At 42.8% G+C, this 16,275-nt stretch overlaps 1 protein-coding gene across 1 annotated transcript; it reads left to right on the forward strand.

Moving 5' to 3' along the window:
* The first annotated feature begins 229 nt into the window (after positions 1-229).
* LOC141296023 (butyrophilin subfamily 1 member A1-like) lies at positions 230-13,319 on the forward strand. Its single transcript, XM_073827338.1, has 6 exons — positions 230-287; positions 592-945; positions 1,041-1,310; positions 1,515-1,616; positions 9,368-9,394; positions 12,180-13,319. Exons 1-6 carry the CDS (start codon positions 230-232, stop codon positions 12,716-12,718), a joined length of 1,350 nt encoding a protein of 449 aa, XP_073683439.1. The 3' UTR covers positions 12,719-13,319.
* The last annotated feature ends 2,956 nt before the right edge of the window (positions 13,320-16,275 follow it).

Below are 16,275 nucleotides of genomic sequence, written 5' to 3' on the forward strand. Positions count from 1 at the left end.
GTTTATGGGGTAGGGTTTGTGTAGTAGGGAATAGAAAAAAACAGTTTGTACAGTATAAAAATCATTATGCCTATGGAGAATCCCCATTATCCACATATACAAACATCTATGTGAAATGTAATATTTTATAAAAAGAAATATACATACTGTAAAAAATATACATACTGTAATGTAATGACCCCCTATCCCCCCTCCCTGTATTTCTTTATAGCATTCACATCCTCTGGAGATGAAGTTCTTTTGTTTGAGTCTCCTTATTATTAGTGGAATTGCAGATTCAGGATCAGGTAATCTTTGCGGCTTTTAAAGTGTGTAAGCTGTAAACATAATTCCTCATTTACATAAAAGTATCCTGCTTTTACTCACCCAATCTCTATGATTTCTCTTCTTGTGTGGAACTCAAACTGACTTTCATAACATTCTCCAAAATATATTTTTTTATGTTCCACAGAAGAACATATGTCATACAGGTTTGTTATACTGGTTTGGAATGACACGAGAGTAAATGATGACACCTCAGTTCACTAAATGTCCATGTATTTTTTCTTTTTTATGTTTTTTATGTCCATATACTTTTCCTTTTTTTGACAGGGCAGAATAAAGTAGTGGGTTCTGTAGATCCTGTGTTTGCTGTGGCTGGAGATGATGTGATTCTGCCCTGTTCAGTCAAACCCAACATCAGTGTTGTGGACATGAGAGTAGAGTGGTCTAGACTAGATCAGAAAGACTCACAGCTAGTGCATCTTTATGAGGATCATGAAGACAGAAACACAGAGCAGAGTCAGTCCTACAGAAGGAGAACAAAACTAAATCAACAAGAACTACCGAAAGGAAATGCATCACTCAAACTCTCATCAGTCAAAATATCTGATGAAGGGCGTTATAAGTGTTTTATTCAGTCCAAATTCTGGTATGATGACGCCACTGTTGATTTTAAAGTTGAAGGTGAGAAAACCAATGAAAATTAGTGTGTAGTAGATATTTAGTATTTTGTGTAGATGTTGCTGTTTCACTTATTGAATGTTTTTGATGTTCTGTAGTTTTAGGAAGTACTCCAGTGATCACTGTAGATGGGTTTGATCATTCAGGAGGGCTTCGTCTACAGTGTGAATCTGAAGGTTGGTATCCTGAACCTGATCTTGAGTGGCTGGACAGTGAAGGAGTCAGCTTGAATTCAGAAACTACAGAGACACACAGAAACACAGATGGATTCAGTGTAAGACACACCATCACTGTACATCAGAGTGGCAAGATTCACTGCAGTGTTAAACTGAAGCATTACATTCTGGAGACAATGATTATCACCACAAGTAAGTACTACACTTTTGTTCCTGTACTTGTTTGTCATCTTATTTTTGATTCAGTAAAAAGAATGAATGTTTATCAAGTTAGTCCATTAGGTTATGTAAAGCTAAAAGCAATAGCAGCATTAGGTTAATTTATTATATATAATGATTATATATTTTTTAATGTTTATTTTACACAAAGTGCCTAATTGGGGTTTTGTTTTACAGGTAATATTTATAATTTTTGGAAGACATCAGTCTCCTTGTTTTTAACAGCTGTTGTGTTGAGTGTGACTTTTGGAAGACTGATAGTTGTTTACAAAAACAGAGGTAAATTGTTGTTTTCTTGTCATTTTATATATTTTAACTAGTTTATTGAATTAATAAATATGGGGATCGTTGCCTGTTTAAAAACAACTAGTTCAAGTGTTTTAAGTGTTAACATTAAAGAGGAGAGACTGAGGTCTGACAAATCTTTTTTCTTAATTTGCTTCATTTTCTCTTTGCTGCCCTGAGTTTGAACCAATGTTCATGAAAAACAATAGATAGCTAGTGGTTATAAGGCATAGCATGTGTTAGTGTTTTAATTAATTGTTCATGTAAAGTCTGTTATTTGCCATAAAATACACTATATTGTTGGGACGCCCTGTTCTAATAAACAGGTTTGACTAATTTAGTCATTTCCAGTACAAATCTTAAATGTTCAAGGATATAATGATATTCTAGGAGATTGTGTGCTTCTAATTTTACAGCAACAGTTTTAGGACCTTCTTCAATTCTAGCATGACAATGCCTTGTCTATAGGTTCAGAAAGAAATGATTAATTCAGTCAGTCTGGAAGAACTTGATTGGTCTGCAGAGGTGTTTAATCTCAATTAAACACCTCTGGTGTGACTTTAAATGTGGACCTTGAGCCAAAAACATACACTATAAGGACAAATTTACTGGGACACCCCTTCTTTAGAACAGAAAAGGCAATTCCAAAACTGTGGCAACAAAGATGGAAGTGTCAAAAATGACTGTACCCATAGATACAAGTCATTGTTTATTCAGTTAGCAGATGTAGGTAACTTGATTGCGTTAACTTCTTGTTTGTTAGAATTATAAAAAAAAAAGATAGAATTTAATTTCTATTTTCTAATCTTTTTCTGAATTTTCTTCAGAATGTAATCATCTTTTACAAAGTCAGAAGATGATTTCAATACAAGGTGAATTTGTTTATATGGCTTTATTAAAATAATAATTAATATTGAGTAATTCATTACTTTTGAATTGTTTGCAAACCTAAATGAATAGATTGTTCATTCATATATGTATACAAATTTATTATATTTTCTTGGTCTTGAAGTAGTGATTAAAATATTTGATTTTATTATTGATCTAAGGATGAAATTGTTATGAACTCTTTATAACTTCATATTTTGTTTTTAGCTGTCACGCTTTTAACAACACACACAGGTGAGTACAAATTATTCATGTTTTATAACAATTATTTTAATAGGTTATATTCCCCAAATTCATCATCTTGTCAAACAAGTTATTGGGAGTTTTGTATAATGCACTGTATAAATTTAGTCAAATGAATCAAAATCCTTTATGACTAAATGCAGTTATATTGTGTCACAAGAGAAAACTATTCATTTAAACGTATAAATGTTTAACAAAAAAGCAAGACAAAAAACGTCTTAGGTTATGCATGCGACCATGGTTCCCTGAAAATAGGGCAGGAGACGTGGCCTCCCCTAGAGGGTGCTATGAGGGAATGACCAGTGTCTGAAGCAAGAATCTAAACAAGACAATGAAATTGACATTGGTAGACAGTAGCCTATGACGTCACTACTGCTACAGTTGAGCAGAGAGTCTACTGTATACTATTACTGTCTAAGCAGAGCTCTGGAGAGTGGAGGCTTCAAAAGAATGATTTTCTTAAATGAGAGGAAGCCTGACAACACTCTCAAGTTATGGAGCTCTTAGAGTTGAGGTCTCAGCAGAAAGACTCTTCAAAGCTAGAAGAGACCTAACTAGACTTAATGCCTGAGATGGTTAGTGAGGTTTACAAGAGAGCATATATGCTACTCTAGTGGAGATCTTTGCATAACAACTTTCTAAAGTGAGAGAAGATCTGGCTATATTCATAGGCAGAAATACAGGTGCTAGTCATATAATTAGAATATCTTCAAAAAGTTGATTTATTTCACTAATTCCATTCAAAAAGTGAAACTTGTATAATGTATACATTCATTCCACACAGATTGATATATTTCAAGTGTTTATTTCTTTTAATGATTATAACTGACAACCAATGAAAACATCTCAGGTTACGTATGTAACCCTAGGTTCCTAGGTGGACCTCGCCAGAGCACAGGAAGAGACTCGGCCTGGGGGTATAGCCAGGTCGCGAGTAGGATGAGCCATCGTCTAGTATTCCACGGACGAGAGGGCAATGTGTTCCTTGGTCCTCGGGCACACGAGGAAGGTAGTAAACCTCTGCCTGGTCGCCAGCCAGAGCCAGAGGCACTCCTCGGCCCTCAGGCGCACGAGGAGTCTTAGTCCTTTGTCTGGGAAAAGCCAGAACAAGAGGGACCGAAATAACCATTGTCTAGTGTTCCACGGACAAGAGGGTGTGTGTGGTCCTCGGCCCTTGGGCACGCGAGGACAGGGTACTCGACCTCCTAGAGTGCTCCCTGGCCTTCAGGCCCATGAGGAGAAGTGGTAGTCCTTTGTCTGGGGTACCGCCAGAACAAGAGGGACTGGAAATGACTCGGCCTGGTGACCTTGCCAGGACGCGAGAGGTATGAGCCTTTGTCTAGTATTCCACGGACAAGAGGGCAATGAGATCCTCGGCCCTTAGGCGCACAAGGAAAGTAGTGGACCTCTGTCTGGTCGCCAGTCAGAACAAGAGGTACTCCTCGGCCCTCAGGCGCACGAGGAGTTTTAGTCCTTTGTCTGGGAAAAGCCAGAACAAGAGGGACTAGAAATGACTCGGCCTGGTGACCTTGCCAGGACGCGAGAGGTATGAGCCTTTGTCTAGTATTCCATGGACAAGAGGGCAATGTAATCCTCGGCTGTCAGGCACTCGAGGAGAAAAAAGGCGAAAAAGACTTATCTTCTTCCAGAAGAAAGAATGCGCCTCGAGAAGTCTCCTCCTGGCTAGGGAGGGGGCTGATTATCTCTGAGCTTAGCCTTGCTAAGGCGAGAGGACAAAGGAGCCAGGAGTGGCTCTGAGGTCGAGTTCATAAAATCTGACGAACGTCAGAGGCGAGGACCAACCCGCAGCATTGCAGATGTCCTGTATAGGGACACCTGCCGTCAGAGCTTTGGAGGCAGACAAGCCTCGAGTAGAGTGAACCTTGACTCCCAACGGGGATGGGAGACCAGAGGACTCGTAGGCTGTAGAAATGGCATCTATGATCCATCTACTGATTGTAGGCTTTGAAGCCGGGCACCCCCTTTTTGGAGGGCCGAAACAGACAAGAAGTTGCTCTGATTTATGCCACATGGCAGCTCTGTGGACGTATGCATCTAGTGCTCTAACTGGACACATACAGTTATACTTCCTATGGTCAGGCTCCACGAAAAGATAAAACGCCTGAAGCGTGATTGGCTGTGGTGCTAGGGACGGGACCTTGGGAACGTACCCAACTCTCGGGTAGAGGAATGCTTTGGCCATACCTGGGGCAAAGTCAATATGAGAAGGGGCCACTGAGAGGGCCTGTAGGTCCCCAACTTTCTTTAGAGAGGTAAGAGCTAGCAGCAGCGCTGTCTTTATAGTAAGCATGCGATCTGAGATCTCCTCTATGGGCTCAAATGGAGGCTTGCATAGAGCTTCTAGCACCACGGCCAGGTCCCACGTAGGAACCCTGGGTTTCACTCGAGGCCTCAGCCTGAGTGCACCGCGGAGGAAACGAATGACCAGGGGGTCTCTGCCCACTGAAAGGCCACCGTGAGGGGCGTGGTAGGCAGATATAGCCGCCACGTACACCTTCAGGGTGGAGTGAGCTAGCCCCGCGGAAAGGCGAGTTTGTAGGAACTCCAGTACTGTACCTATCGGGCAGTTAACTGGGTCTAAACGGTGTTCGCGACACCATAAAACAAACAGGTTCCACTTAAGGCCATAAAGTTTCCTCGTAGAGGGAGCTCTGGATTGGAGAAGGGTCTCAACAACCTCGGTTGAGAGACCAGCTTCTATGAGTTGCGCCCCCTCAGGGGCCATACCCATAACTTCGGGTGGGGGTGGCAAATTGCACCCCCGGCCTGAGAGTGGAGGTCCCTCCTGACGGGGATCTCCCATGGAGAGCCGTCGAGGAGGGCGATTAGGTCCGCGAACCATACTCGGGCCGGCCAGTACGGGGCTACTAGCAACAGTCGCACTTGATACCGGCGTACCCTTTCCAGAACTCCAGGGAGCAGAGCGAGGGGAAAAGCGTACAGACGAAGCCTTGGCCACGTCTGTACCATAGCATCCAGTCCGAGAGGAGCTGGAGGAACTAGAGAGTACTAGAGGGGACATTGCGATGTCTCTCGAGTCACGAAAAGGTCCACCTGAGCCTGGCCAAACACTCTCCAAATCTGCTTCACTTCTTGTGGGTGAAGCATCCATTCCCCGGGCCTCGGCCCCTGCCTCGACAGGACGTCTGCTCCCACATTCAGATGTCCAGGAATATGGACTGCTCTCAGGGAGAGAAGTTTTCCTTGAGACCACAGGAGGATCCGGTACGCCAGCTTGTATAAGGGGCGTGAGCGGAGGCCTCCTTGGTGATTTATATAGTAGACTACCGCAGTGCTGTCTGTACGGACCAACACGTGACGGTTTCTCAGGTCTGGAAGAAAACACTTCAGGGCCTGGAATACGGCCAGAATCTCTAGGCAATTTATGTGCCAGGAGAGAAGGTGATCACTCCATAGGTCTTGGGCTGAGCGGCCACACATGACCGCTCCCCAGCCGGTGAGGGATGCATCTGTTGCTAGCGTGACGCGGCGACAAGGAGCTCCCAGCACCGGACCCTGAGAGAGTAACCAGGGTTTCTTCCACATGGCCAAGGCACGTAGGCAGCGCCGCGTGACCTTGATCTTGCGGAATGGGTTTCCCCTCGGGGAGAACCCCCTGGTTTTGAGCCACCACTGCAGTGGTCTCATGTACAGCAGACCAAAAGGTATCACGTTGGATGCTGCTGCCATAAGACCTAACAGTACTTGGAACTGTTTGAAAGTGAGTGACAGGCCTAGCTTGACCGCATTGACTGCAGTAAGGATCGACTCGATCCGAGCAGGTGACATTCGTGCCTGCATCGTGGTCGAATCCCAAAATACACCTAGATAAGTGGTTCTCTGTATGTGAGCGAGAACAACACCTCGATGTTGAACCGCTAACTGTTCCGAGCTGGCCAGGATCAGCCAGTCGTCTATGTAATTGAGTATGCGGATGCCCTGGAGTCGCAGAGGAGCCAGAGCAGCATCCACACACTTTGTAAAAGTTCGGGGTGAGAGAGCTAGGCCGAAAGGAAGCACTCTATATTGGTAAGCTTTGCCCCTGAAAGCGAACCTGAGAAACTTCCTGTGTTGGGGAAGGATGGAGACGTGAAAGTATGCGTCTTTTAGATCTATCGTGACAAACCAGTCCTCGGACCTGATTTGAGACACGACATGTTTGACAGTTAGCATTTTGAACTTCAGTTTCTTGACTGAGCGGTTCAACTGCCTGAGATCTAAAATGGGCCGAAGCCCTCCATCCTTCTTGGGAACAATGAAGTACCAGCTGTAGAACCCGGACTCTCTGTCTTGGGGAGGGACCACCTCGATGGCCTCCTTCCTCAGAAGAGTTTCAACTTCCTGTTCCATAACCAGACCCTGCTCGGGGTTTACAAGAGTTAGAAATACCCCGCTGAAAGGTGGCCTTTCTCTACAGTGCGCAGGACCCACATAGAAATATTTGGCAGTCTATCTGCTCCCGTCTAGCAGCCTCAGAAACGTAAACGCGGCGAGGAAGATAAGTCCGGAACGCCGCCGCCTGCTTACGGGCCTCCTGGTGCCTGGCGACCACAGCGTTGACTGAGGCACCGAAGAGGCCGGTGGGCTGCAGGGGGGCGTCCAGAAGCGTGACCCTGTCCTTCTCTTTCATTTTGGACAGGGTCAGCCACAGATGCCTCTCCGCGGCCAGGGCTGCCATAGACCACCCAACAGCACGGGCGGTCTCCTTGGTGGTGCGGAGAGCGAGATCTGCCGTGCGGCGCATGTCTGTGACATTTACTTCCTCGCTGTCGCTTAACTCTTTCAGCAGGTCGGCTTGGTAGGCTTGGAGAATTGCCATGGTGTGAAGGCAAGCCTGACCTGCTGCCGTGTACGCCTTGCCACGTGTGCGACGGAGCCTTCAAAGATGATGCCGAGCCGGGGGACAGATAGCTGGCCAGCGTCTGCTCTACCCATGGCATCGTCTTATAGCCGTACTCCTCTGCACCCCCCACGTTTCCGTAGTTTTCAGAGGGGTTAAAGAGGCGGTAGGAGTACGGCTTCTCCCACGATCTAGAAACTTCCTTATGAAGATCGGGGAAGAAGGGAAGGCTCCGTTTAGGGGGTGCTGACTTTGTCCGCAGGAAGCGTTCATCAAGTCTGCTTCGCTGCGGCTCATGGTGTTGTTCTGCGGGCCAAGAGATGTTAAGCTTGGCGACCACACTAGTCAGCACCTCCATGAGCTCCTCATAGTGAGGCGAACGGGGGGGGCGGTTGGGGTTCTTCAGGGCTCTCCACATCAACCTCCTCTTGGGGGGAAGAAACCGCAGTGCAGGCTTCCACATCCAGGAGGAGATCGCTCGATCCACCGAGTGAGGGAAAAGATAGGGGATCACCCGTCTCCATACCCTCCAGCAGATCGAGCTGCGAACCCCACGAGTGCAGCTGCCGCTCCGCCTCGGCGGAAGCGGGGCCAGACCCACGGGGAATGCTTTTCGAGGGCTGACTGTGCGTGCTCCGCTCCTAAGCAAACCACACATAGACTGTGTGTGTCCCCACCAACAATGAAGCGTTTGCAGGGAGGGACACACCGTCTATGTGGGCGCTGAACCGCAAGAGATACTTTCTTTCCCCCTATGGTTGTCATATTGCTCAAATAAAATGCGTGCAACTGGCACAAAAAACAACAATATGAAAACAGACAGACAGACACAGAGCGCTCTCGCTGAATGACAAAAGCTGCCGCCGGCTTCAAACGCACGTGCTTTATACTTCCTGGTCGCTGACGTCACTGCGCCTGTGACGTCACTCTCGTCGTACTATTGGTTGTTAGACTATGACTCAGAATGCTGCCCGCCAATGGCGTTCCCCAAAGTGTTTATGACGCGGCTCGAGTTCCCGGAAGGGAACCCCAATTCAGTATCTCAGAAAATTAGAATATTGTGAAAAGGTTTAGTATTGAAGATACCTGGTGCCACACTCTAATTAGCTAATTAACTCAAAACACCTACAAAGGCCTTTAAATGCTCTTTCAGTTTAGTTCTATAGGCTACACAATCTTGGGGAAGACTGCTGATTTGCCAGTTGTCCAAAAGATGACCACTGACCACTTGCACAAGGAGGGCAAGACACAAAAGGTCATTGAAAAAGAGGCTGGCTGTTCACAGAGTTCTGTGTCCAAGCACATAAATAGAGAGGCGAAGGGAAGGAAAATATGTGGTAGAAAAAGTGTACAAGCAATACGGATAACCGCACCCTGGAGAGAATTGTGCAACAAAACCCATTCAAAAATGTAGGGGAGATTCACAAAGAGTGGACTACAGCTGGAGTCAGTGCTTCAAGAACCACTATGCACAGACATATGCAAGACATGGGTTTCAGCTGTCACATTCCTTGTGTCAAGCCACTCTTGAACAACAGACAGCATCAGAAGCGTCTCGACTGGGCTAAAGACAAAAAGGACTGGACCGCTGCTGAGTGGTCCAAAATTTTGCATTTCCTCTGGAAATCAGGGTCACAAAGTCTGGAGGAAGAGAGAGGCACAGAATCCACGTTGCTTGAGGTCCAGTGTAAAGTTTCCACAGTCAGTGATGGTTTGGGGTGCCATGTCATCAGCTGGTGTTGGTCCACTGTGTTTTCTGCGGTCCAAGGTCAACACAGCTGTATACCAGGACATTTTAGTACACTTCATGCTTCCTGCTGCTGACCAACTTTATGGAGATGCAGATTTCATTTTCCAACAGGACTTGGCACCTGCACACAGTGCCAAAGCTACCAGTACCTGGTTTTGGCCAGCAAACTCGCCTGACCTTAACCCCATATAAAATTTATTGGGTATTGTGAAGAAGAAGATGCGATATGCCAGACCCAACAATGCAGAAGAGCTGAAGGCCACTATCAGAGCAACCTGGGCTCACATAACACCTGAGCAGTGCCACAGACTAATCAACTCTATGCCACGCTGCATTACTGCAGTAATTCAGGCAAAAGGAACCGCAACTAAGTACTGAGTTCTGTACATGATCATACTTTTCATGTTCATACTTTTCAGTTGGCCAAGATTTTTAAAAAATTTTAAATTTTTAAAACCTACGTACTGATGTTTCTGTTTAAGCAGAGCTCTGGAGAGTGGAGGCTTCAGCAGGATGACTCTTTTAAATGAGAAGGTCCGACAACACTCACCAATATTATGGAGCTGGAACAAGTCAAGTCAAGATTAATTATACAGCGCTTTTTACAATTCAAGTTGTGTCAAAGCAAACTTACAGTATGAAAATAAGAAAATAAAAAGTCAAATTGGAGAGGACTCATCTGGTTCCCATGGCCTTGTGCCAGTGGCCGTTTAGGGTAGGAGTTCTTTCCTCATTATCTGTCTGTGGGGCTCATCTAGTTGACACTGTATCCGCTGACATTCGGATGTAGGTGTTGATCCACCATCTGCCCTCGGTACGGACTGGATCCGGGGGACTGCAGTGACCATCTGATCTGGATACGGACTGGATCTGGTGGCTATGGTGACCTTGGAAATAAGAAACAAACAGATTAATATTAATGTAGATGCAAGAGTTCTATGTTGACACAAAGTCAGATTGGAGAGGACTCATCTGGTTTTCATGGTCTTGCGTCAATGGCCATCTAGGTGATGAGGTCTTCACTGATGATCTGTCTCTGGGGCTCATCTAGTTGACGTGGTCTCTGCTGACATTCAGGGCTGTAGTGGATATCTCTGGGTGCTGATGGGTACAGACTGGATCCGGGGGACTGCAGTGACCGTCTGATCATGATACAGGTAGCTACGGTGACCTTGGAATAAGAAGGAAAGATACTAATATTAGCATAGATGCCATTCTTCTTCTGATGCAACAAGTACATCAGGTGTTATGGGAGAGTCCCCGGTTCTGGCTGACCTAATTAATGCAGCCTAACAATCCTTTAACGGATTTGGATTATGAAATGTATAAAGTGTAGGCCAGGTTAAAGAGATGTGTCTTTAATCTAGATTTAAACTGACAGAGTGTGTCTGCCTCCCGAACAGTGTTAGGAAGATTGTTCCAGAGTTTGGGTGCTCTAGGAATTATCAAATTGCCGGAGTTTTGAGAATGCAGCGGACGTGATGGACTATAATATGATAAGAGATCGCTCAAGTACTGAGGAGCTAAACCGTTCAGGGTTTTATAAGTGTGACATAGTCAGAGTGTTAGAACTTGAGGTCATGAACGCATGGATTAACGTTTCTGCATTTGACATCGAGAGCATAGGTCGTAATTTCGATATATTTTTTAGATGAAAAAATGCGGTTTTGCAAATGCTAGAAATGTGGCTTTTGAAGGAAAGATTGCTATCGAATAGCACACCTATGTTCCTGACTGATGACGATGAATTGACAGAGCAGTCGTTGAGTATTAGACTGTGTTTTAGGTTATTACATGTGGAGGTTTTAGGTCCAATAATTAACACCTCTGTTTTTTCAGAATTTAGCAGTAAAAAATTACTCGCCATCCAATTTTTTATTTCAACTATGCATTCTGTTAGTTTTTCAGATTGGTATGTTTCGCCAGGCTGTGAAGAAATACAGAGCTGCGTATCATCAGCGTAACAATGAAAGCTAACACCATGTTTCCTGATGATCTCTCCCAAGGGTAACATATAAAGTGTAAAAAGTAATGGCCCTAGTACTGAGCCTTGAGGTACTCCATACTGCACTTGTGATTGATATGATACCTCGTCATTCACTGCTACGAATTGATGCCGGTCAGATAAGTACAATTCGAACCAAGCCAGTGCACTACCATAATTTTCAAGTCTATTTAAAATAATATTGTGGTCAATAGTATCAAACGCAGCACTAAGATCCAGTAACACTAATAGAGAGATGCAACCATGATCGGATGACAGGAGAAGGTAATTTGTAACTCTAATAAGAGCAGTCTCAGCGCTATGATACGGTCTAAAGCCTGACTGGAAATCCCCACAGATACCATTTTTCTCTAAGAAAGAAACAATTGTAAGCATACTAACTTTTCTAGTATCTTTGACAGAAAAGGGAGATTTGAGATTGGTCTGTAATTGTTTAATTTATTGGGATCAAGTTGAGTATTTTTAATTAGAGGCTTAATAACAGCCAGTTTGAAGGTTTTGGGGACATATCCTAACGATAGTGACGAATTAATAATATTCAGACGAGGATCCATGACTTCTGGAAGCACCTCTTTTAAACAATAAAATGGCACACAGAGAAAACAAACTAAAAGTAATTAAAATGAAACAGGTAAAACATGATTAAAACAATCATTAGCAGACAGAATGAGAAAATAATAAACAATATTGTTCACATTTATTTACAATTAGCTATATATTTTCATGTTTTTGTTTTTGTTTTTTTTTGTAAAGTTACAATTATTTCTACATATATAATCTGTAAAGCAGAATTTTCAATATTTTCCACAGTGAATGTGATTCTGGATGCTGATACGGCTCATCCACGTCTGATTGTGTCTGATGATGGGAAACAAGTATGGGATGGAAAGACACGACTGGAATTAATGAATGTTAAAAAGGAAAGATTTAATGATTATCTTGGTGTTCTTGGGAAGGATGGATTCTCCTCAGGGTGTTTCTGCTTTGAGGTGCAGGTGAAAGGACAAACTGAGTGGGACTTAGGAGTGACGAGAGGATCTGTTAGCAGGAAGGGTTTGACCGTTGTGAGTCCTATGATTGGTTACTGGGTTGTGAGTCTGAGAGATGGAACGTGTTGGGCTCGTAAATCTCCACAAATTTCTCTTCCTCTGAGTGGGAAACCTGAAAGGGTCTGTGTGTTTGTGGATTATGAGAAGGGAATCGTCTCTTTTTATGATGTGAAGGCTATAACTCTTATGTATTCTTACACTAATCAGTCTTTTAATGAGAAACTATATCCATTTGTTAGTTTGGGGTATCTGAGCAATGAAAACTCTACACCACTGATTATCTGTGATGAATACTACTGACTGCATTTACATGTAAAATAAATGGAATACATGGAAAACACAATAAAAGCAAGAGTAATAGCAATTAATATGAAATATTATTCCTACTACTAAAAATTTGGATAATGAATGAAAAATAAATATTTTAGCATTTTTCTTTAAATATTTTTTTTTTATTGTTAACTAAATATGCACTATATTGCCAAAAGTATTCGCTCACCCATTCAAATAATCAGAATCAGGTGTTCCAATCACTTCCATGGCCACAGGTGTATAAAATGAAGCACCTAGGAATGCAGACTGTTTTTACGAACATTTGTGAAAGAATGGGTCGCTCTCAGGAGCTCGGTGAATTCCAGCATGGAACTGTGATAGGATGCCACCTGTGCAACAAGTCCAGTTGTGAAATTTCCTCGCTCCTAAATACTCCATAGTCAACTGTCAGCTGCATTATAAGAACGTGGAAGCATTTGGGAATGACAGTAACTCAGCCACGAAGTGGTAGGCCACGTAAACTGATGGAGGGGGGTCAGCGGATGCTGAGGCGCATAGTGCAAAGAGGTTGCCAACTTTCTGCAGTCAATTGCTACAGACTTTCAAACTTCATGTGGCCTTTAGATTAGCTCAAGAACAGTGCACAGAGAGCTTCATGGAATGGGTTTCCATGGCCGAGCAGCTGCATCCAAGCCATACATCACCAAGTGCAATGCAAAGCGTCAGATGCAGTGGTGTAAAGCACGCCGCCACTGGACTCTAGAGCAGTGGAGACGCGTTCTCTGGAGTGACGAAATGCGCTTCTCTATCTGGCAATCTGATGGACAAGTCTGGGTTTGGCGGTTGCCAGGAGAATGGTACTTGACTGCATTGTGCCAAGTGTAAAGCTTGGTGTAGGGGGAATTATGGTGTGGGGTTGTTTTTCAGGAGCTGCGCTTGGCCCCTTAGTTCCAGTGAAAGGAACTCTGAATGCTTCAGCATGCCAAGACATTTTGGACAATTCCATGCTCCCAACTTCATGGGAACAGTTTGGAGCTGGCCCCTTCCTCTTCCAACATGACTGTGCACCAGTGCACAAAGCAAGGTCCATGAAGACATGGATGACAGAGTCTGGTGAGGATGAACTTGACTGGCCTGCACAGAGTCCTGACCTCAACCTGACAGAACACCTTTGGGATGAATTAGAGCCTACTCGTCCAACATCAGTGTGTGGCCTCACAAATGCACTTCTGGAAGAATGGTCAAAAATTCCCATAAACACACTCCTTAACCTTGTGGACAGCCTTCCCAGAAGAGTTGAAGCTGTTATAGCTGCAAAGGGTGGACCAACCTCTTACCGAATGCTATGGATTAGGAATGCCCTGGTGAAAAAAAAACAGCTAAAACTAGCCCCGGCTGGTTGGCTGGTTTTAGCTGGTCAACCAGCCTGGTTTTAGCTGGTCATAGCTGGGCGGCAGGCTGGTTTTAGAGGGGTTTTGGTCATTTTTCCAGCCTAGCCAGGCTGGTCAGGCTGGGAAACCACCAGCTAAAACCAGCCTGGCCAGGCTGGGAGACCAGCTTTAACCAGCTACTTCCAGCTTAAACCAGCTAAGACCAGCCAACCAGCCTAGGCTGATTTTAGCTGTTTTTTTCAGCAGGGTGAGATGTCACTTAAGTTCATATGCGAGTCAAGGCAGGTGAGCGAATACTTTTGGCAATATAGTGTATATATAGACACTTAATTTCCAGCAATATCATCAACTATTGCTGACTTGATATAATGTTATCATCTACTTGCTTACTTTATTTTTATTCTTTTTATTATCTTTGTGTTGTCTTGTCATTGATATTCTATTTGTGCTGTGGAAGCTTCTGTCATGGAATTACATGAGAGTATATGATGACACATCAGTTCACCAAATTTTTATGTTTGTGTAGTTTAGTTCTGCTTTCTTTCTCTTTTACAGATGAGTATAAATTAGTTGGACCTGCAGATCTTCCCTTCTGCTAGAAGTCACAAATATTTAAAGGTGTAATGGTGCTCTTGTCCTCTAGAGGGCATGTATGAAGTGTACTTTTTTGTGGAGACTGAGGCTGAATTTGGTGTATCTTATGGCAGAAATTGTACGCGTTAGTATGCTAGTATTCTACTGCAAATATGTGTTTTAACGGTTTACTTTTTTAAGGGGGTTCCATTTATTCGGGAACTTTGTTTTACTTATGTGTTTTTGTATTTGTCATTAAAATGTGCTGTGCCTAATTAATGATTTGTGATTAGAAATCAGGCCATTGACTGTGGATTAATGTACATTATTGATCATACTTCAATTCAAATGAGTTTTAAAATTCATTAACAGTCACTCATTATGGTATATAGGGACTATGTAATTTGTCATTTTGTTTTGGTCAAATTATGTTAACTGTAAGAAGAAAGATGTAAATTGTTAATAAAATATGTTGGTGGTCTTTTAAGCACTACAACAGAGAAGTGATGCATATGTCCTTAATTGATTGTGCTGGGTTATAGACATGTATGTAAATATAGAACAGATCCATTATTCTATACCTGTTTTGAGCTTTTAAATGTAAGTTCCCCAGGTATAATTTCTTCAACTGAACTGTTGTTGTAATATTCACTGCAGAATCAGACTAAGCCATCACATGCTAGAGACGCAGATTATGTGAATAAGAAATATTATTAAATGTAATTGTAAATGTATAATGTACTTGAAATTCAGAAAGTATATTTATACTAAAAATGTACTCCTAAGATGCTACTTGAAGTGCTTTAAAAATATACTGAATTGGATTTTTTCATACTTTTAAAAAGTAGTACTTAAGTAATAAATATATACTTAGCTTTTAAAAAATACGCTAAACGCAAGTATACTTTTTATGACATTTTGGTGTATTTACAGAAAACTTACTTATTTTATTCTTACTTAAAGAATGTTTTATGTTTACTTTGTGAAAGAACTAGTAAAATGATACAACTTTCAGTGGGTTTAAAGTATATATAGTTTGCAATATATTTGAAATTTCAAAGTAAGATATCTTGAAAAACATTTTTAATATTTTAAATTACTTTTATAAAGCATTAGACCATTCAGTGTTGTGTTTGTTTTACCCAGTTTCTTAAAGCATCTATGGTATGTGACTTTTGAAACCTCATTATTTTGTGACTCTAGATAAGATCTCTATTTAATTTCTCCTAGGCAGTCGAAAGCATAATAGCATCTTTTTTATTTACATTTGACCAATTAAAGCTAAGCTTTTAATTTGACTTTGCAGGTAATGGTTTCACTTTATTTAGTTTTTCTTACTAGAATACCAGGTTAGCTCCAGGTTGCTATATACTGTATTTGCTGTAACAGCCTCTTTCCTGACATTTCATCAAGGTTTTATATTTTCCTCATTTTTTACAATTTTAATTGATAGGATTTGCCCTACACTGTCTTTACAATGCTGCAACAGCTTGACCTTGCAAATTGTCCTTCGTGTCAGAAATAGTGTGTGCGCTTGGAGTACTTGATAAATATCATAAATGATAAATATAAAGCTAAGTATGCAAGACCTAAATATGGTGTGTTTGCTGTCTAAAAGAA

This window comes from Garra rufa, chromosome 1 (genome assembly GCF_049309525.1).
Source record: "Garra rufa chromosome 1, GarRuf1.0, whole genome shotgun sequence".
Classification (NCBI taxonomy): Eukaryota; Metazoa; Chordata; class Actinopteri; order Cypriniformes; family Cyprinidae; genus Garra; species Garra rufa.